The following is a 21,125-nucleotide window of genomic DNA, read 5'->3' on the forward strand; positions in this document are numbered from 1 at the left end:
CATAATGCTGAGATTACAGGTGTGAGCCACTGCGCCTGGCATCCTTCTCATTTTTTCATGTCCTACATCTAAACGGTTGCTTAGGCCTGACAAGTTTACCTGATTAATATTGAAGAACTCTGTTTCCTTGCCTCCATCTCAACCAGTCCTGCCCTATTTCAGGCCTAGATAATCTTTCACCTAAATCTACTTTGAGAAGCTCCCAGCAGCCTTCCCTTCTTTATTCAGGTCTCTGCTCAGTGTCATCTTCTTTTCTGACCAGCTATCTAAATAGCCTCCCATCAGTTTACTGCATCATTCTTTATTCCATTATCCTGCCTTCTTTTACTTCGTAGCTCTTAACCTCTGCTTAAAATGAGATATTTTTCTGTTTGCTTGATGGTGTTTGCCTCCTCCACTGAGATCCAAGCTTCAGGAGGGTGGGGACACTGCCACTGTGCCTGCTTTCCACAGTGGTCCCCGGCTTATGGTGGACACTCAGTAAGTATTTGTTGAATGAAGTTCTGCTGGACTCCCAAACTTCTTCTGGCCATGCTCTGCCCTCCTAACCGAGCAGGCTGGCCTGTACTTCCCTGTGCACACCAGGCTGTTTCTGGCCTTGGTGGTGTCTAAACTGTGCTTATCTTTGTTGGCTGAGATTTCAGAACACCAGTAACCTTAGAATCACAGAATGGTGAAGATAGATCTTAAAAGACCAGCCCACTCAGCAGCCCCCTTTATAGACTAGGGAGCTGAGGTTCAGAGATAGATGAATTGCCTGAGGCTTCTCAGCCAGCTGGGAATTTCCAGAATTCCCTTTAATGTGTCTTTAGGATTCTTTCTAATTCCTAGAGAGTCTCCCCCTTTCAGTTGCCTTTCTCTTTCTTTCCTTTCTGCTTCCCCTCTCTTTTCCTTCTTGCCTCCTCTCTACACACACACACGACAAAGGATATCTCCCTGCCAGTCCCTCCCTTACTGGACATTCTATGTTATAACCTGTAATCTTGAAATAGGGCTCTTCCTCTGTTACTCCTTACTCTGATTTGGATTTCTTGACCTTGGACTTGCTATTCTTTGTGAGTTGATTCCTATTTACATACTTGTTTACTCACAGGCCTGACCTGCGTTACTACCCTCATCCTCCTCACCTGCCTCAATCCTCATAACTCAGGCCTCAGCTAGGAGAGTTTACTCTCCTTGCTGGAGAATTCTGGAATTATTCTGTAGACATAAAGTAGTGGTCCTGCAGCTATTCTGTAGAAATACCTTGATAAACATTTTCCAAAATAGGGACCATACTTGCTACAATAGATTAATTTTCTCTAAAGCTTCTTGCTGTACTTAAACTTTCTCATAAAATGTTTAATTCTCATGCACTGGAAACAAAGGACTTTAAACGCTGCTCCAAGTGCATTTATTTTATCTGCTGCTGAAATGATCTATGTTTTTAGTTTATTGTGAAAATCACTCCCAAATGAGCAGTAGAAAGCTTTAGCCTGGCCCCATACCCCAGCCTCCTTAGTCCTCCACAGCCGAGGCTACACAGTCTCCATTTGAAGGACCAGCCAGCCCCAGGTCCAGAGAACAACCTTAATTCCTGTAGGAGGAAATTTATTAAGATTTAGGCCAGGGGCCCAGTGCAGTGGCTCACACCTGTATTCCCAGCACTTTGGGTGGGAGGATTGCTTGAGGCCAGGAGTTTACCAGCCTGAGCAACACAGTGAGACTCCATCTCTACAAAAACTGAAAAAGATGTAGGCCAGTAACTCAGAGGGTTGGTAGGAAGTCAGTGTTCCTGTTCATCCTGGTCAGATGTTCTAGTCACTTCTGTTCCTCCTGAGCAAGTCCCCACTTTGTGCCCTATATTGTGAATCCCAATATTCTACCCTACTTTTTGGGTTTAAGACTAAGGTTTCATTTCTGAATTTCCTACTCTAAATCCTAATCTCTGGGGTTAGATTTCTGTCACATGTTGTCAGAGCCTCTGATGTCAACATCAGCTTATCTAGTTTCCTGCCTCTTTTGTTATTCATTCATTCATTCATTCACCACCTTGGTGCTATGGTTCACTCACCAGGTCCCTGATGGATCTCCCTGAGGGTCACCCTCTGCCTTCCTTGGCCTTACCAACTGACAGCTGCAGACTGAACTGCCTATTCCAGGACTTCCACCAGAAAGACTTATTTGAGGCTAACCTTCCACTGCTAGATGTCTATAAATGGGATTTTCCTGGCCTACCTGTTCTCCAGATGGTTGCCTATCCTCAGAGTCTCAGCTATCTCTAGCCCTCCTGCCTACTGCTGAATGAGACCTGATTCTGAAAACTACAGAGAAGACTGTATGATTTAAATCTCCTTAACATTGGTGGGGCACCTCCATCAGGCCCTGTATTTTGTTTCATTTTAATTCCCTGTCTAGTAGCAAATATTACGGGTGTTATAACCATCATTTCAGTTCCTTGCAATGAAACAGTCCTGATAATGCTCAGCTTTTGAATATCCAGAGAATTTCTAAGCAAGTCAGCCAGCACTGTTTATTAGATTATCCTTTCACCCCTGTTGCTTTGTAATGCCCTCTGTGTCAGATATTAAATTCCTTCATAAGCTTAGGAATTCTGTTGGGAAATAGAAATTTACTTGAAAAATGCTATATTGCTCCAGAAAATACAACTAAAACCTATTACTGAAGACAGGAAAACTAATAAGCTTTAGGGCCCCTCACTGCCTTCTATAGAGCCTTCTAATTTTCTTGTCTTAGTTTTGGATTTTTAAAAGAGGGCCTACAAAATTGTATTAACTTTACAAAACCTGGATCTGTCCATTTTGTGCTTGCAAACGTATCTACTATGCCCAGGCCACACAGGACAGCAGATGGGAGCAACAGTGCCTATTTAGTCAATCATCCTCAACCTCGCCACATGTGGCCCCTGACTCCCAAGTTTCTGGATTCCTCGTTCATACCCCAGGAGTCAACGTATGCCTATCTGATTTGGACTTTTTCTTCCTGAATATGGAAATTGTTTCTCTGGTTTGAGCTTCCAGTGATGGAAGAAACAAAATAAAGCATTGATTAGAACTTAAAGGCCATCAATAAAGGCATACTGGCTTGGCAGTATAAATTGTTGGAAAGAACCCAATCTTGGGTGTATGATTATCATTTATTAGCAGTGTGACCTTGATCAGATCACTTAACTTCTCTGAACTTCAGTTTTCTCATCAATAAAAGGAATTAAAATGGCACCATAGGTCTCCATGAGCCTAAAGGTTAGTAAAAGGACCCTGGAGCCAGCTCAGATTTCAGGATCTGGGCTGACACAACCCTGCTCCTGGAATGGTTTATCAGGTGTGATGTGCCCAGGCAGCCATGAATACATCCTATGAGGTGTTTATAGTGAAGAGTACCAATTGGTATCATCTGTAAAGAAAGACATTAATTCATTCACTCATTTGTTTAGGTATTCCTTGTTTCAGAAAGGATGAATGCCAGTTTATGAATGTATGTGAAATAAAAACAGAATAACAAGCAGATAAGCAGGTGGATCAGAAAGCGGAAAGCAAAAGCCAGGGCAGAGATTTCAGAGCTGGAAGCAGGACGAAAATGAACATCTGGTACCATATAGGTTGATGTAAGACTAGGTGTGTGTGTGCGTGTGTGTATGTGTGCATGTATATGTATGTATTGGACCTATGTGATGTGTCACTAAGCCTCAAGTCACAAAATCACACATATTAAGATATATTTATCATGGTAGATTTATGACAAGTTAGTCATTAGATGTTCTACCACCAGAATTCCCTTATCCTCTCATTACTGATCTTCTTCTTAATCCCTGAAATCTTTTTTTCTCCATCTCCTTTATTAAAGCTGCTCTCTCTGAGCCCACCAAAGACCTTTAAAGCAAATCCAAAGCTTTTTTTTATCTCAGAATTGTCTTTGGACTTTTACGAGCATCTTGAAAACAGTCTCGTCATCTGTTACAATACAAAGTTCCAGTTCTCCTCCTGACTCTGACGGCTTTCCATGTCTCGTTTTTTGACTCTTCTGTGTGCTTGCCTTGACCTCAGCATGTCCTGAGTGCCAGCCATGGGCCCTTAAGACGTTCCTCCCTATATTTACTCTCTGAGGAATGCACCCTTCATAGGGCTTGGTCTCCACCCGCATGGGCAGGATCAGTATCTGCTAACCCAAACCATCGCTCAAGCACTAGCTCCATGTTTGCAGTAAAGGGAAATTAGAAGACTTCAGTTGTACTTACAGCTTTGCCGCTAACTGACCAGCTGAGTAACTTTTTTTTAAAAAAGTACTCTCTGAGTTTCCTCATATCTAAAGCTTAAAACCCAGAACATAGCTCCTTTCCTCAATTTCCCCACCACTGTCCTAGTGTGAGAGCTTTGATTCTTTCCTCTACTTAAATGTGCTCTAGGGCCAGGTGCAGTAGCTCACTCCTGTAATCCCAGCACTTTGGGAGGCCAAGGTGGGTGGATCACTTGAGGTCAGGAGTTTGAGACCAGCCTGGCCAACATGGTGAAACCCTGTCTCTATTAAAAATACACACACACACACACACACACACACACACACACACACACACACACATTAGCCAGGCATGGTGGGATGCACCTGTAGTCTCAGCTACTCGGGAGGCTGAGGTGAGAGAATCACTCAAATCCAGGAGGCAGCGGTTGCAGTGAGCTGAGGTTGTGCCACTGCACTCCAGCCTGGGTGATGGAGTGAGACCCTGTCTCAAAAAAAAAAACGTGATCTAGCATGATGTTCTGTCCTGTTCTGCCTTCTGTGTTTCTCAGATTTGTCTCTTCCACTGCTAATGGACCTAATTGATACGGGGATTATCAAACACGCCAGTTAGTGTATCACCCTGCCTGCAGGCTTTCTTCACTCCTTTCTATATTTCATATTGCTTGCTACCAGATTAAACCTCTCCTAAAACACTCCTGTTCTAGGCCGGGCGCGGTGGCTCACGCCTATAATCCCAGCACTTTGGGAGGCCAAGGGGGGCAGATCACGAGGTCAGGAGACCATCCTGGCCAACATGATGAAGCCCCGTCTCTACTAAAATACAAAACATTAGCTGGGAGTGATGGCGCGTGCCTGTAGTCCCAGCTACTCAGGAGGCTGAGGCAGGGGAATCGCTTGAACCCAGGAGGCAGAGGTTGCAGTTAGCTGAGATCGTGCCACTGCACTCTAGCCTGGCAACAGGCAAGACTGTGACTCAAAAACACACAACAACAACAAAAAACAAAAAAACACTCCTGTTCCAGCAGGTGCATGGCTCTGGCTGCAGCCACAGCAAGCCTGAGCTCTGTCCCCTCACCTTAAGACCCTCCTCCTTCTGTCCTTGGCTGTGTTTCCTAGTGCTCTCAGCAAGGCTCCTCCACTTTCCAGAACAGTCTCCTGCTTTCTGTCCCTCCCTGGAATGTCTTCCCTTCCTCCTCTCAGATGATCCATGGTTCCCACATCTTTGTGTGCTCCAGCCCCACTTTCTCCAGAATGCCTTCCCTACATGCCTTCAGCCTGCATTGAACTGACTTACTGGATTTTAACTGAGTGTGTATACATGTCTCATTTCTATCACTTTACTGTAAATACCCAGAGTGCAGAGGCAGCTTTGTAAATGTTTGTATGAGCTAGTATGTGCAGTGATTAATTGAGCTACTTAAATCTTTGATTTTCAACCTGGACATGACTGCTTCTCCAAACCCTTCTGATTTTCCACTGCCTGTGGAAAAGGGGCCAAGGTTCAACTCCTGATAGCAGCAGGGATGATTCGTTGGCTAGAAAGAGAGATCCTGTAAGAGAAGCCGATCAAGGACTCTTTTTACCTTCCAGTTTTAAAAAAGGTGAGCTGGCTGCTTAAGGAATACTAGTTATGCTTTAGGTAAAGGTATGAAGCATATGAAGCAGGCCAAAGGGCCCTTCCTCCCTTCCCTTTGAGGTCCTTCTTTCCTTGCCTCTCCTCTGATGCCCTGTGTCCTCATGGTGGCCAAAACAGCCTACTCAGGTCATGCTTAGACCCTTAACCTTATATCTGAACACCCTCATTTCCTAAAGTTCCTACTCCCAGAGGGTCATTTTAAGGAGTAGGTATGTTGTCCTTGACACACACTGAGCAAATCATTTAATCATTAAGATGATTTGCGTTTTTTCAAGTCTGTAAAAGTTGGGGTTGGGTCATTCAAATTATCTTCCAGCTTAAAATGTCACATTATAATCTGAGCAGTATTGGTCTGAAGAATAGTAATCCAGAGTTTATCCTAGTTTTGTTTCATCCTTTGGTAGTTCATTAAATAACTAGATTATCAGTTGCTTGGGGACAAATGCCACTGTGTGTCCTTCCTTATGTAAGCCCCCATCATGTTCTAGGCAGGGTTCAGCTTCCAGCAAGCATGCAGAGCAGGTATGTGCATTATAGCAAAGTACTCTGAGGAGAAATTGTAGAACTTCACTTCCCCTGATCAAAAACAAGGAAAAAAATTATGTCAAAGTTTTGAGAGCCTTAATTTAAAATAACAGGAAAGAATAATGCTAAGCAAATACTACAGTCAAGAGAAGTATCAATAAATGCAAATTTAGCAGTTATATAAAGCAAAACTACTTAACTAAGGATACCTACAAAGCCCTATGTATATGTTGGGAGAATTCAAATTTCATTGCAATGTTACAACACAGTGCTACCTAAGGTTGTGCTGATTGTCAGCAAGGATTCATTTACTTCAAGTAATTTCTATAAGGTTCCAACCATTTTTAAAAAGTGTGAAATGCTTCATGAACTTGTGTGTCATCGTCAGGTAGGGACCATGTTAATCATCTCTGTATCGTTGAATCATTTTTTAGTATGCTTAAAACAAATCTGACAGCCTTTTTTGTTTGTCTTATTGATGTTTGGCCACTGCAGACATGACCTGGAAGTACAGATTTTTTTTTTTTTGAGACAGGGTTTTGCTGTCACCCACACTGGAGTGCAGTGGTGTGATCATAGCTCACTGCAGCCTTAACCTCCTGGCCCAAGTGATCCTCCTACCTCAGCCTCCCAAGCAGCTGGGCACCACCACATCCTGCTATTTTTTTTTTTTTTTTTTTTTTGTACAGACAAGCATCTCACTATGTTGCCTAGGCTGGTCTTGAACTACTGAGCTCAAGTGATCCCCCCCTCCCTTGGCCTCCAAAAGTGCTAGCATTAGAGGTATGAATCACTAGTCACTATGCCCAGCCAAGGTATAGTATTTAGAGAGAGGTTGTAATTTCTATAACGGATAAATGCTATTCCACTAAGGCAGATTTTCAGCCAGTATAGCATTGGTGTCACATTGTTAAAAAAATTATTTTAATATAACCAGCAACATTTTAAGATGAAATTGCCCAAAGTAGGGTTCAGAATAGCATGTATCATATGCTGCCTTGCATTAAAAAAGGGAAAAAGAATATGTACTTGAACTTGCATTTATACATGCTTGAAGTATATTTTGAAAGAGAAAAAGATGAAGTGGTCTGAGTTTTGCTCTTCCACCTTGAGGATATTAATGAATCTGCTTTGAGAACAAGACTTGACAGGGCTATGAGACCCTCCTTATTTCTTAGTCTGTAGACCCAGACCCAAGAATGAAATGTTGATAATTCATATCCATACTGAACGTACAGAGGTTTCCATTTAGAAATAATGCCTCCATTTGTTCAGATCTAATTTGGAAATGGTTTTGATTGTAAATCTTCAAAACAATAATGGTTGCCCGTAAGGAGGGAACTAAGTGCTTGTAGGGCCAGGAGAGGGAGGAAAACTTACCACTACACATCCTTTTTCACTTCTGATATTTAAACCATGTAAATGTATTAACTGTTTTAAAGTGAATATGTAAATAAAGTTAACAGATTGTATATGAGAATCTAGATTTCCATTTTCTCTTGAAAAGCTGCAAAATCTGGTATCAAAGGACCCTAGTGCCAAATGGTAGCTGATATCAAATATACTGGGCAGTACCAATATCAGTCTGGTAGTCCTTGAGGGTGTTGCAATCATACATCTCCAGGCCCCTTGGGGTTCGGAGACAGTAGACACTCACAGGGAGGCCACATCTCAGAGTTACCAGTGTTCTCAGATCAGACACTGTTTTATCAAGAAGGGAAATGCTCTCCATTACTGGCATTGTGTCTTGAGTTACAGCATTGAACACGTATAGAGTAGGCTTGTCTTCTTCCTAAAGGGAGAGAAAAGAAGGGAACTTATTGTCTGGAGGTTGAGATGAGGGCCAAGCATTTCAGGGGGTAGCTTTGAGCACCTCTAGCTCCACGACATGGGTGTTAATGTGAAAGCAATAGTCAGTTGAGTTCTCTGCCTTCTGGTCTGAGTCTAGCTCTTATGTCCTGAGATATTAACAGGTCCCCCTGTTTGAGTGAAGTGAAGAAGACTTGGCAAGGCTTTGAGACCCTTTGACTTCTTAGTCTACAGACCCAGATATGTAAGAGTGTTGATAATTTATATCCATCCTGTGCTTATGGAGGTGTTAGTTTAGAAAACATTCCTCTATTATGCAGTACTTTAATTTGGAATACTGTGGATTTGAAATCTTCAGTCAATTATTTTTTTTTTTTCTAAGAGATTATTCCTGGCAAGTGGAACTGAGTTGAGAGTGGGAGGGGAGTGTTTGCTTATCATTTTGTGCTTTTCATTGTCTATATGGTTTGACTTTTTTAAAAGCCAAATATTATTACTTTTATTATTTATCTTTCTTTTCTTTTCTTTTCTTTTCTTTTCTTTTCTTTTCTTTCCTTCCTTCCTTCCTTCCTTTCTTTTCTTTTCTTTTCTTTTCTTTTCTTTTCTTTTCTTTTCTTTTTTTTTTTGTCTCACTATGTTGCCCAGGCTGCTCTCAAACTCCTGGGCTCAAGCGATCTTCCCACCTTGGCCTCCCACAGTGTTGGGATTATAGGCGCGAGCCACCGCGCCTGGCCTACTTTTACTATTTAAAAAGGGAAATACTAAACATAGGTTTAGAAAAGTTTCTTTTGTTTCTTTCATTTTGTAATCTAAGTAGGAAAGCAAGTAGAAATGAGATATCTGAAGTAGAGTTAAGATGGAAAGTTTGAGGAAAATATTAATCCTTCTGTTAACAACAGTTTAAACAAGCCAAACCAAAACTCAAAATACAGCAAATAGGAAAAATGGGAAGCAGGTGGGGAGGAAAAGATTATTATCATTTCCACTTTTCTCATGAAAAATGAAACTGACTTTACTTCCTCTTTAGCAGATTCAGGACAATAATAGTTTTCTGCAACGGCCTGTTGTTGGGTTGGCAGATGTCAGCGCATGGCGCTGTCATGGAATGCCCACGAATGCGGGACTCTCTCAGAACCTGGTATCTGGCCTCCAGGTTCTTCAGGGGGCTCCAGCCTGTCAATGCTGTCTTGCCCCTCCTTTGTTTCCTTCCTCTATTTCTTCCATCAGAATCCCTCTCTGGTTCCTCCAGGGCCCCCCCACTCCTGCAGACTTATAATACATTAAATGCTCCCCTCCCACATAACACATTGCAGTAATATAGTCAACATGCAGACCTTTTTGAAAAAGCCTTTGAGGAGTGATGTTACTGATGAAATTTAAGGCTGCAATACTTTGATCTAGGGCCCATTTCAGTGACGGAAGTGATTAGGAACAGTTTCGGTCCCTCTGTGGCTGTGCATGAAGCCAGATCAGCAAGCTGAGCTGCCCACTGAGCCTAAAGTGCTTAGAACAGTTTTTCATGATAGTTTCTCATAAACCCATGCAATACAAATTTAAAGGACATAGGATTCACTCTTTCACTTTTGCCATGCCGTGCTTTCCTATGGTTCCATAAGGGAAGTATCTGTTCAAGCTAATGTAGATAGTATTTATGGGCAGGCAGAAATTCCTATGAAAACTGAATAAAAAGATAGTGGGAAAGAGAGAAAAATTATATTTTATGTAATAGCTCTTTTTTTATTTATTTAAAAATTCCTAATTTATATTTAGAATTAAATGCAAATAACAAATTAAATGCAAACAAATAACAAAATAAGTCCAAAGAGAATAACATGCAAACAAAATAAGAGTCCCAAGTCACTCTTTAAAAAAGAAATTTTTTTTTAGAGTCTAGGGCTCACTATGTTGCCCAGGCTGGTCTTGAACTTCTGGGCTCAAGCAGTCTCCCACCTCCTGAGTAGCTGGGGAAAGAATTCACCTCCATTCCTAGCTCTCAAGTCACTCTTAAGTTAACTAGGTATATGAGATTAGATAAGTTAAAAAGAAGCTTCTCAGAATATGAATAATCATATATTTATATCTATAAAGATAAGCATCTATAACTTTGTATAACTGACTCTGGAACAAGTAATAAGGGAGAATTGCAAAATATCTGGCAATTTTTTTGAGATAGGGTCTCACTCTTTGCCCAGGCTGAAGTGCAGTGGCACTATCAGAGCTCACAGTAACCTCAAACTCCTCGACTCAAGCAATCCTCTCACTTCAGCCTCCCAAGTACAGGCACTCACCACCACACCCAGCTACCTTTTAAATTCTTATTTGTAGAGACAGGGCCTAGCTATGTTGTCCAGGCTGGTCTGGACCCCATGGCCTCAAGCAATCCATCCACCTCCGCCTCCCAAAGTATTGGGATTACAGGAGTGAGCTTCTGTGCCCAGCCGATCTGACAATCTTTAGGTGAAAATAAAAAGTGCAAGGAAGAAAATATTACTAATTATTAATGAAGCCAGGTTCTTAAGTCTCAAGAAAATTAACACCTGCAGAGTCTGTTCATTTTTTTTTAGCACTCAGGAACCTTTTATCACATAAATAAATAATAAATGTTGAATGACATCCCAGGCCTTTTTAATCAATAATGTATCTGGATAATAGTTCTCATTGCACTTTTTAACTCTACATACTCACCTTTGTATAAACCTTGTTTTTATGGGAAAACCCATTTTGAGTTCTAGTGAGGCACATTAGTTGTCAATACTTTCTAATTTGGTTGTATGACGAGGGAGTAGGTAGATGCCAATTAACAGCAACTTGCTAACCCACCTTATCCACATAAGAGAAGGCATCTCTCTACCTCTCTCTCTATATGATACTCCTCCCCAAGTATTCTGAATCAGAGAAGCCTGGTCAGTCACAACCAAGGAAGTCAGATGCTATTAAATAATAATGCCATACACAAATCATTGTTGGACATATACAAAATTAGACTTTTTCCTTTATAAACAAACTGAGATGCAAACAAACCAACCCAAGAGATATATACAAAGTATCTTACTTTTCAATAAAAATACGTTCTATTTCATGAGAATAATTCCATGCTTACCTTCAAAAAACAAATGCAAACTTACAGTAAATTCATACATGTACTTTAACAATAAAAAAGGAAAAGCTAAACAGAACTGACTGAAAGGAAACAAGTTAATGAAAGTTTTGAATGTACTGTTGTATTTTTTCTCAAGTTCTACTTTTTTATATTTTGCTGTTTTGGAGTTACAGCACTAAGTAAGCAGAAGCTTGCTGAACTATTCCAGAGTGAACAAAAGGGGAAGTAATATTTGTTTTTGTTGAACCGAATGAATTCCAGTGAGATGTCTCCATAAACTTCTCCTCTTGTGTGGTAATCATTCTGGAGAGATTATCCCTGGAGTCTTGGACACTGAATTGGAACACCTTTCTTCACCAGTTTCTTTTCATACCTTTTTTTATGACTCATCTTAGAAAAGAGGGCCATTTTTAAGAAACATGCTTTCATGTGTAAATTTTAAAGAAACATGTTTATACATGCTTTTGTGTATAAAAATGCATAAATGTAAAACCACATATATTGGATTTTGGTGTTTATACATTAACAGTACCTTTTGAAAGCTAAAATGTTTATCATTTTGAATCAAATTTAGACTTGTCAAGATAGTACAAACTTCTCTAACTTATCTGATAGACATCTACTCAATGGTACTACAGTTAACTCAATCTCTCAGCATAAAACAGCTTTTCACAACATTCCAGGGATGTCAGAAGGGATTAACTATGTTTTGACCCCAGCACTTGGTTGGTACAAGTCTGGTTATAGAAGGAGGCAGGGAAACCAGAAGGAGTCCTAGGGAGGCTGAGCCCACTTCACGCTCTGAAAAGCACAACCTGCTGGATAGTTGCTCCCTTTGCAGTAGGGCATGGACATGTGACAGGGTGCTCCCAATCAGACCTACCTATCTGTCCCCACTTTGAATTAGGAGCCAATAAGGCAGAGAAGCAACAGACACAGGAAAGTCTCTGGGCAATGGCATTTCTGAAGTTGCTGGCCTGGCAGCAGGGCTGGCAGCATGTCCAGTGCCTGCTTTGAGGGCTCAGTGTTGCCTGCAGTGGTGACCTTCCCAGATTAGTTCTGGGACATGCTTTAGATGTGTTTCTGGCTGCATAATCTCTAAGACTGATTCTCCAATCTTCTGAAAACTACCCAATAGCTTTTCAATATTTATTTTCTGTTTAAATTATCTAGGCTTTGTTTCTGCTGCTTCCAACTAAGAATCTTGATGTTGGTCAGGGGAAAAGCCAAGAATACTGGGGAGTGCTTTGCCCTAAGAGTAGAGAGAAATGGGAAATGCCACAGTAAGGTAGAGAATGGATCCCTGAAATGCATCTCAGTACCTTGCTATGAATTGCAGACAATCATATACCGTCTTGTTAATTTCCATACTTTACCTCTCAAACCTTTATCAATTCATTTATTTAATACCTATTTATGTACAGCCTACTGTATATCTTATCAGGTACTATTCTAAGCACTGGGTGAAAACAGTGGACAAAACTTAAGCAATGGTTTCCATGATAACACAGGTTAAAACAAAGGGGGCAAAAGTGATAGTGCCTCTGCATGTTGTACAAAAACATACACTTTTGCAGTGCCTCATGCCATGGTCTATAGGAACACAGTGAACTGCAACAGCATCCGCAATAAATGGTCAGGACTGACTCCTGTATTAATAGAAATTGGAGGTATATACCATAGAAAATATTGATTATGGCTTCCATAAGAGTTCTTTTCCAAAGAAGGAAAAGTTAATACAATGTTCTTTATTATTATTATTATTTTATTATACTTTAAGTTCTAGGGTACATGTGCACAATGTGCAGGTTAGTTACATATGTATACATGTGCCATGTTGTTGTGCTGCACCCATTAACTCGTCATTTACATTAGGTATATCTCCTAATGCTGTCCCTCCCCATTCCCCCCCTCCCATGACAAGCCCCAGTGTGTGATGTTCCCCACCCTGTGTCCAAGCATTCTCATTGTTCAATTCCCACCTGTGTGTGAGAACATGCGGTGTTTGGTTTTCTGTCCTTGCGATAGTTTGCTGAGAATGATGGTTTCCAGCTTCATCCATGTCCCTGCAAAGGACATGAACTCATCATTTTTTATGGCTGCATAGTATTCCATGGTATATATGTGCCACATTTTCTTAATCCAGTCTATCATTGATGGACATTTGGCTTGGTTCCAAGTCTTTGCTATTGTGAATAGTGCCACAATAAACATATGTGTGCATGTGTCTTTATAGCAGCATGATTTATAATCCTTTGGGTATATACCCAGTAAAGAGATGGCTGGGTCAAATGGTATTTCTAGTTCTAGATCCTTGAGGAATTGCCACACTGTCTTCCACAATGGTTGAACTAGTTTACAATCCCACCAACCGTGTAAAAGTGTTCCTATTTCTCCACATCCTCTCCAGCACCTGTTGTTTCCTGACTTTTTAATGATTGCCATTCTAACTGGTGTGAGATGGTATCTCATTGTGGTTTTGATTTGCATTTCTCTGATGGCCAGTGATGATGAGCATTTTTCCACGTGTCTGTTGGCTGCATAAATGTCTTCTTTTGAAAAGTGTCTGTTCATATCCTTTGCCCACTTTGTGATGGGGTCATTTGAATTTTTTCTTGTAAATTTGTTTAAGTTCTTTGTAGATTCTGGATATTAGCCCTTTGTCAGATGGGTAGATTGTAAAAATTTTCTCCCATTCTGTAGGTTGCCTGTTCACTCTGATGGTAGTTTCTTTTGCTGTGCAGAAGCTCTTTAGTTTAATTAGATCCCATTTGTCAATTTTGGCTTTTGTTTCCATTGCTTTTGGTGTTTTAGTCATGAAGTCCTTGCCCATGCCTCTGTCCTGAATGGTATTGCCTAGGTTTTCTTCTATTGTTTTTATGGTTTTAGGTCTAACATGTAAGTCTTTAATCCATCTTGAATTAATTTTTGTATAAGGTGTAAGGAAGGGATCCAATTTCAACTTTCTACATATGGCTAGCCAGTTTTCCCAGCACCATTTATTAAATAGGGAATCCTTTCCCCATTTCTTGTTTTTGTCAGGTTTGTCAAAGATCAGATGGTTGTCGATGTGTGATATTATTTCTGAGAGCTCTGTTCTGTTCCATTGGTCTATATATCTGTTTTGGTACCAGTACCATGCTGTTTTGGTTACTGTAGCCTTGTAGTATAGTTTGAAGTCAGGTAGCGTGATGCCTCCAGCTTTGCTCTTTTGGCTTAGGATTGTCTTGGCAATGCGGGCTCTTTTTTGGTTCCATATGAACTTTAAAGTAGTTTTTTCCAATTCTGTGAAGAAAGTCATTCATAGCTTGATGGGGATGGCATTGAATCTATAAATTACCTTGGGCATATGGCCATTTTCACGATATTGATTCTTCCTATCCATGAGCATGGAATGTTCTTCCATTTGTTTGTGTCCTTGTTTATTTCATTGAGCAGTGGTTTGTAGTTCTCAAAGAGGTCCTTCACATCCCTTGTAAGTTGGATTCCTAGGTATTTGATTCTCTTTGAAGCAATTGTGAATGGGAGTTCACTCATGATTTGGCTCTCTGTCTGTTATAGGTGTATAGGAATGCTCGTGATTTTTGCACATTGATTTTGTACCCTGAGACTTTGCTGAAGTTGCTTATTAGCTTAAGGAGATTTTAGGCTGAGATGATGGGGTTTTCTAAATATACAATCATGTCATCTGCAAACAGGGACAATTTGACTTCCTCTTTTCCTAATTGAATACCCTTTATTTCTTTCTCTTGCCTGATTGCCCTGGCCAGAACTTCCAACACTATGTTGAACAGGAGTGGTGAGAATACAATGTTCTTTTCCCACTATTCTTGTATTACCCCTATTTCCATTTCTTTTCCAAATGTGTCTATATTACCATTAAAAGAAAAGCATAATATACAGGGAAGCTGGAAAAAGCATTGACTATTTAAAGAATGTATTTAACAGTAGATAATCTCTGTATTTATCCAGTGTCTTTCTCTCTTTTTTCACACAAGCAGAAACTTGTAAGCACACAAAAATATGAGCACAGTAAAGAAGCCAACTATTTTGTATTTATTTCATGAGACATAATACCTACTTATACCTTTTTAGAAAGAAAAACCACTTACTTGCCAAGTTTTTGAACTTTACAAAAGTTTTGGGTTCACATTATGGTATTTCTAAGTTGTACCAAAATTTAGAGATGCTAAAGAGATGCGCTTCAGGGATTCATTCCCTCCCTTGCTGTGGCATCTTCCATCTCTCTCAAGGCAAATTAACTTTCACAAAGTAACATGATTAAACATAGTTTTGTTGTTGTTGTTGTTGTTGTTGTTGTTTTTTTTAAGACAGAGTCTCGCTTTGTCGCCCAGGCTGGATGGAGTGCAGTGGCATGATCTCCGCTCACTGCAAGCTCCGCCTCCCGGATTCACACCATTCTCCTGCCTCAGCCTCCCCAGTAGCTGGGACTATAGGCACCTGCCACTACGCCCGGCTAATTTTTTTGTATTTTTAGTAGAGACAGGGTTTCACCGCATTAGCCAGGATGGTCTCGATCTCCTGACCTTGTGATCCGCCCGCCTTGGCCTCCCAAAGTGCTGGGATTACAGGTGTGAGCCACCGTGCCCGGCCTTAAACATAGTTAAGTAGGAAAGGTACTACTTAAATGTGTATATATTTAATTATTCAGTAAAGCAACTAACATGACTTGGAAATCAGCCTTGGTAACCTGAGATAGATCAAGCATGATAGAGCTGGTATGACTGCATTCTTTGAGGCCTGGGATATTCTCTAAATGTGATTCTACTGGACGGAATGAAGAGTACAATTAGTAAAATTTTAGGGAACTTGAGAGTTTTAAATTAAACTCTGTGTGTTGTCCAGTCCTGTGACTTCTGCTCTGGCTCTCTTGAATAAACTCCTCTTTTTTGTTTGAGACAGGGTCTCACTCCGTAGCACAGGCTGGTTTCAATTGATCCTCCTGCCTCAGCCTCACAAGTAGCTGGGATTATAGGTGTGCACCACCACACTGGGATAATTTTTAAAATATTTTTGTAGAGATGGGGTCTCACCATCTTGCTCAGGTTGGTTTCATTTAATAACCTCTTTTACCCCTACTTTTTATTTATAGAATTAGGAGTTTAAAACTTCAGGTAAAAGAGTTCAGCGTGAAGCTTGCATCACTGTGATATATGATGCTTTATTGGCAGAATTTAGGAAATGTTTTTGTAAGTAAAACCGTGAACATAGGTTGCATCTGGGGAGGGAAACTGGGGGCCAGAGGAGGGAGAGTTTTTTCTTTTTCTTTTGTTTTCTTTTTCTTTTTTTGAGACGGAGTCTCACTCTGTCACCTAGGCTGGAGTACAGTGGGGTGATCTCGGCTCACTGTAACCTCTGCCTCCTAGGTTCAAGCGATTCTCCTGCCTTGGCCTCCTGAGTAGCTGGGATTACAGGTGTGCCCACCACACCCAGCTAATTTTTGTATTTTTATTAGAGATGGGGTTTTACCATGTTGGCCAGACTGGTCTCAAACTCCCGACCTCAGGTGATCCACCCACCTTAGCCTTCTAAAGTGCTAGGTTACAAGTGTGAGCCACCACACCTGGCCAGGAGACTTTTTACTATGTATCTTTTTGTTCCTTTTGAATTGAGAACCATGTGAACATACTACCTAGTCAAAAATAAATTTTAAAATGTTATATAATAAAAATAAAATCAGTCCTTAGTTAAATAAAAGTATCCTATCCATACTGTTAAAAACTTTGTCTACATCCCTGAAAAGCCATCAGATTCTTGCAGTCAGCTCAAATGTTAGTATTGAACTTACACTACCATCTCGAAGCAAGCAAACAAAAGTCTTGAACCTTATGATTGGCATTACAGAATTCTGGGAAATTTTAGAGAGTTGATCCTGTATGGCACCAAAAACCTAGTATGGAAATATATTTGAATATATAAAGAGAAGACATTAAGAAATGGCCGGAATTTGTTCTGCTTTGAAATGTAATGTTATACTTCCATTTTCTGAGTAAAAGAGGGAGAAAAAATAAAACATTAAAAACGTATGTAAATATGGTCTTTTGTTTACATAAATGGGATGATTCAATCATCATTATTCTGTGACTTGTCTTTCCTACTTAATAATAAATATTGAAGAATATTCCTTTTTTTTTTTATGACAGGGTATCACTCTGTTGCCCAGGCTGCAGTGCAGTGGCTCGAGCTCGGCTCACTGCAACCTCCCCCTCCCGGGTTCAAGTGATTCTCCTTTGTCAGCCTCATGAGTAGCTGGGACTACAGGCGCTTGCCACCATGCCCAGCTAATTTTTGTGTTTTTAGGAGAGATGAGGTTTCACCATGTTGGCCAGGATGGTCTCTATCTCCTGACCTCATGATACTCCCACCTTGTCCTCCCAAAGTGCTGGGATTACAGGCGTGAGCCACCATGCCTGGCCCAGAGCATTCCTTTTAAACATCCATTTAGTCAAGTACTAACATATATTAAAAAAAAGAGTTAACTTTTTTTTAAATGTTAACAAAATTATGTTAAAAGTTAACATAATTTTTTTAAATGTTAAATATGAGAAACTTGGTGCCCCATTTAGTGGAGAATGTATACTTTCCTAAGTTTCTTAAGGTTCATATTTTTATATACAGTAAAGCACTAATACAGGATAATACTTCTACCCTAGAGCAGGAGCGTTTAAATTCTTTGGACCACCCATTCCTTTAAAAAATTGTTGATCATAAAGGATCTTAGACTCAGAAAATCTCTAGGCACATTAATTTTGTTTATATTACAACTTTAGGGTTTTTTAAGGTTCTTAAAGCCCAACCGTGCATCTTAAGTTAAGCACCATTGATTAAGGACCCTCTATAAATGAAAAAATATCTTTATGGCCTGTACACCTAATTGGAATGGCTACTTTGGCTGGATTTGGATGTAGAAAATTCCTTTTCATTCTTATTGTTACTGAGAATTTCTTCTCCTTCCTCATTCCACTGCCGGTAATCACTGTGGCCCCACTGAAGTGATCTAATGCTCTTCTTCCCACATCGAAATTCCAGATCTGCCCCTTGGCTTTGTTTTCATATCGGTTCTGTGATGACAGGACTGGGCAGGCAACAAAGGGCATGGGGAGGCAAGAGGAAGAAGAGTAAAGAGCGGGCAACTCTATCCCTTCTCCATGTCTTATTCCCCATACAGCACAAAGCATGCATAAGACCCGTTATACAAATGGAAGTGAGGAGAAGGCAAAAAGAGACAATTTCTTTTTAAGTTATGGAATTACTTTGGTTGACTTATCTCCAACTTTATTCAAAATGAGATATCTTAGATGAATATTATCCTTACCATCATACCTTAACAAAGCATTTGAGAGTTGAACAGAAAGATATTCCAACATCAGCAAGACTCCAACTATCCTTTAGAGCAGCTCCAGCATACATTAACTCCAGATACCGCCTGCCTTGTTTGTCTTCAGAGAGAGGAATGTGGAAATAATCCTTAAAAATCAATAGCATATTATGAAAACAGTACATCCCTACATTACTAGACCAGAAATATACTCTCTTTTTGTATCAGAAAGTCCACGTGTCACTGTTTCATACATTTGCTTTTTAATATTTGAAAATGCATTTCAATATAACAAATTTCATTTCTATCATATCTGTTTTATTTTATGCATTTAAAGACATTCTGAGAAGCAGTCTGTAGACTTCACCAGACTTCCAAAGGGATTCATAAAACATAGAGGTTAAGATCCCTTGTGTTACAAGATTTAGATTTCAGTCATCATAATAATCTACTGAATATCATGTAACTATGGTTCAGTAAATGCTGCTTAGCAAATAGGAATAACCATCTCCAAGTTAAATATTTGATGATCAGAAACTAAATATTTTGCTCAATTTTTTATTTTGGAGTGAACATTTATATGAAATTTATAAGGAAGACACTGTACCCAAGTTATTTCTTATTCTGGCTCTATGATCCTAGGTAAGATAGTCAACCTCTCTGGGCTTCAGTTTTTCCTGAATGCAAAATGAAGCCATAGCTCACAAGTTCTCTAAAGTCCTCTCTGCTTCCAAAATCCTTCGGTTCTTTGTAGTTGTTTGCTCACCAAATAAAACATTTATCTGATGACTGGCATGTCCCACTTATATAGCCTGAAGTTAGTGTCTTGCTTTTGTCCTTTTGTGAAGAATTGCAATAATATTATCTGGCCTATGCACAACCCACACATTCCCTAAAAAGAAGTCAGACTTTTTTTTTCTTGATAATTGATTGGCTCTTTTTGCTTTCTTGTCTAACACCACCAGAGTTACTATCTTCTTATAAATCTATTGTGTAAGCAAATAATAGTATTTTCAAATAGTTTTCATTCCCTGTTTGCTGAAAATGTGCCCAATAGCATCTCTACCCTTTGAACATTTTTAAATGCACTGCATTGTTAAAGTTAATATACATTTTGGTGGCTTGGGAATGAAGTACATACCTTTATCATCAGCTTGACAACCTCCACAGTTTCATCTGCTGAAACATCAAACGGTTCAAAAGATCCTTCAAAGGCGATGAAAATCCTCATTGTACAATTACCTTTTCAAACAAAAAATACCCAACTTTTTCAAAGATCCTCCTGGATGGCTAGAAAAATTCCAGTTCACAATTAAGGACAAAAATGATAGCCTGAGGCAGCTGTCACTGTCTAGCCTCAAAGGTAATTTGTAGAATGTGAAGAGCCTAGTCCCACAGTGCCACAGTATCAGGCAACACAGACACCAGCTACATTGGAGGAAATATTTATCTGCGGAAGGCAGTAGTCAATAGCTACCTTATTCCTATATTACGGAAACCAGCAAACTTGACAATGGTTGAGGCAAGTATGGACAAGCTTCAAGCATGTGATAAAAAAATGATACTCATAAATTACACTTTTGTGATGTGGTCCCCATCAACTGACTCCTGAATTCTTATTTACTTAAGTACAGCTGATTGAAGAACCCTCAAAAATAGATATTTGATTGGGATACAGTAGCGCAGGGTGAAGCAAAACAAGAGTTGATTTTATCGAATGTGATAATCCTGAAAGTTCTCTGTAAATAACTCTTGAGCTGAAACATTCTGGTTTCCATAACAACTTTGTGTACTTGTTCTCTGGCAGTATTTATAATCCTGCCACAGGGTACAGAACAATACCCACTTGCACCAGGGAGATGAATGTGTAGGCAAATCATTCTGTGGCTTTCTCTTCTGATTTCAGTATAATAGAATCTGCTGAGTAGCAACACAATATAGTTGGTATTTTCTTTAATCCTTGCCTTTATGTTATTTAGAACAATTTCCCATTGTTATCTCCTTCAACCCCCACTTGGTGTTGGTGGAAAATATTTCAAACCCCCTCAATAAGTGAGCAAATAAGCTGGACATGGTGGCACATGCCTGCTATCCCACCTACTCAGGAGGCTGAGATGGGAGGATAGTTTGAGCCCAGAAGTTTGGGGGTGTAATGCACTGTGATTGCACCTGTGAATAGCCACTGCACTCCAGCCCGGGGAACATAGCAAGAATCTCTCTCTTCAATATAGTAGAAGAAAATACTCCATTTATAAAAGGAAAGATAATGTATTAAGAATAAACTTGGCTGGGTGCGGTGGCTCACGCCTGTAATCCCAGCACTTGGGGAGGCCAAGTCAGGCAGATCACTTGAGGTCAGGAGTTCGAGACCAGCCTGGCCAACATGGTGAAACTTGTCTCTACTAAAAATACAAAAATTAGCCAAGTGTGGTGGCACATGCCTGTAATCCCAGCTACTCTGGTGGCTGAGGCACAAGAAT

At 40.1% G+C, this 21,125-nt stretch overlaps 1 protein-coding gene and 1 non-coding gene across 3 annotated transcripts in view; both read right to left on the reverse strand.

The window, feature by feature from the left end:
- ANKUB1 (ankyrin repeat and ubiquitin domain containing 1) overlaps positions 1-20,333 on the reverse strand; it is a 31,323-nt gene extending 10,990 nt beyond the window's left edge. The window contains exons 1-3 of one of the 2 annotated variants that reach the window (XM_030822708.1): positions 19,787-20,333; positions 18,651-18,766; positions 8,055-8,189 (exon numbers count right to left, since the gene is read on the reverse strand). In XM_030822708.1, coding sequence (XP_030678568.1) covers positions 8,055-8,067 — 13 coding nt within the window. In that variant the 5' untranslated portion in view covers positions 8,068-8,189; positions 18,651-18,766; positions 19,787-20,333. Of the gene's footprint in view, positions 1-7,972; positions 8,190-18,650; positions 18,795-19,786 lie in introns of both variants that reach the window. The other variant, XM_030822707.1, reaches the window with a different exon arrangement.
- On the reverse strand, positions 6,745-6,846 carry LOC115837389. Its single transcript, XR_004032436.1, has one exon. It is a non-coding gene; the product is annotated as a U6 spliceosomal RNA (small nuclear RNA).
- Positions 20,334-21,125: the final 792 nt, after the last annotated feature.

This window comes from Nomascus leucogenys, chromosome 11 (genome assembly GCF_006542625.1).
Source record: "Nomascus leucogenys isolate Asia chromosome 11, Asia_NLE_v1, whole genome shotgun sequence".
Lineage (NCBI taxonomy): Eukaryota > Metazoa > Chordata > Mammalia > Primates > Hylobatidae > Nomascus > Nomascus leucogenys.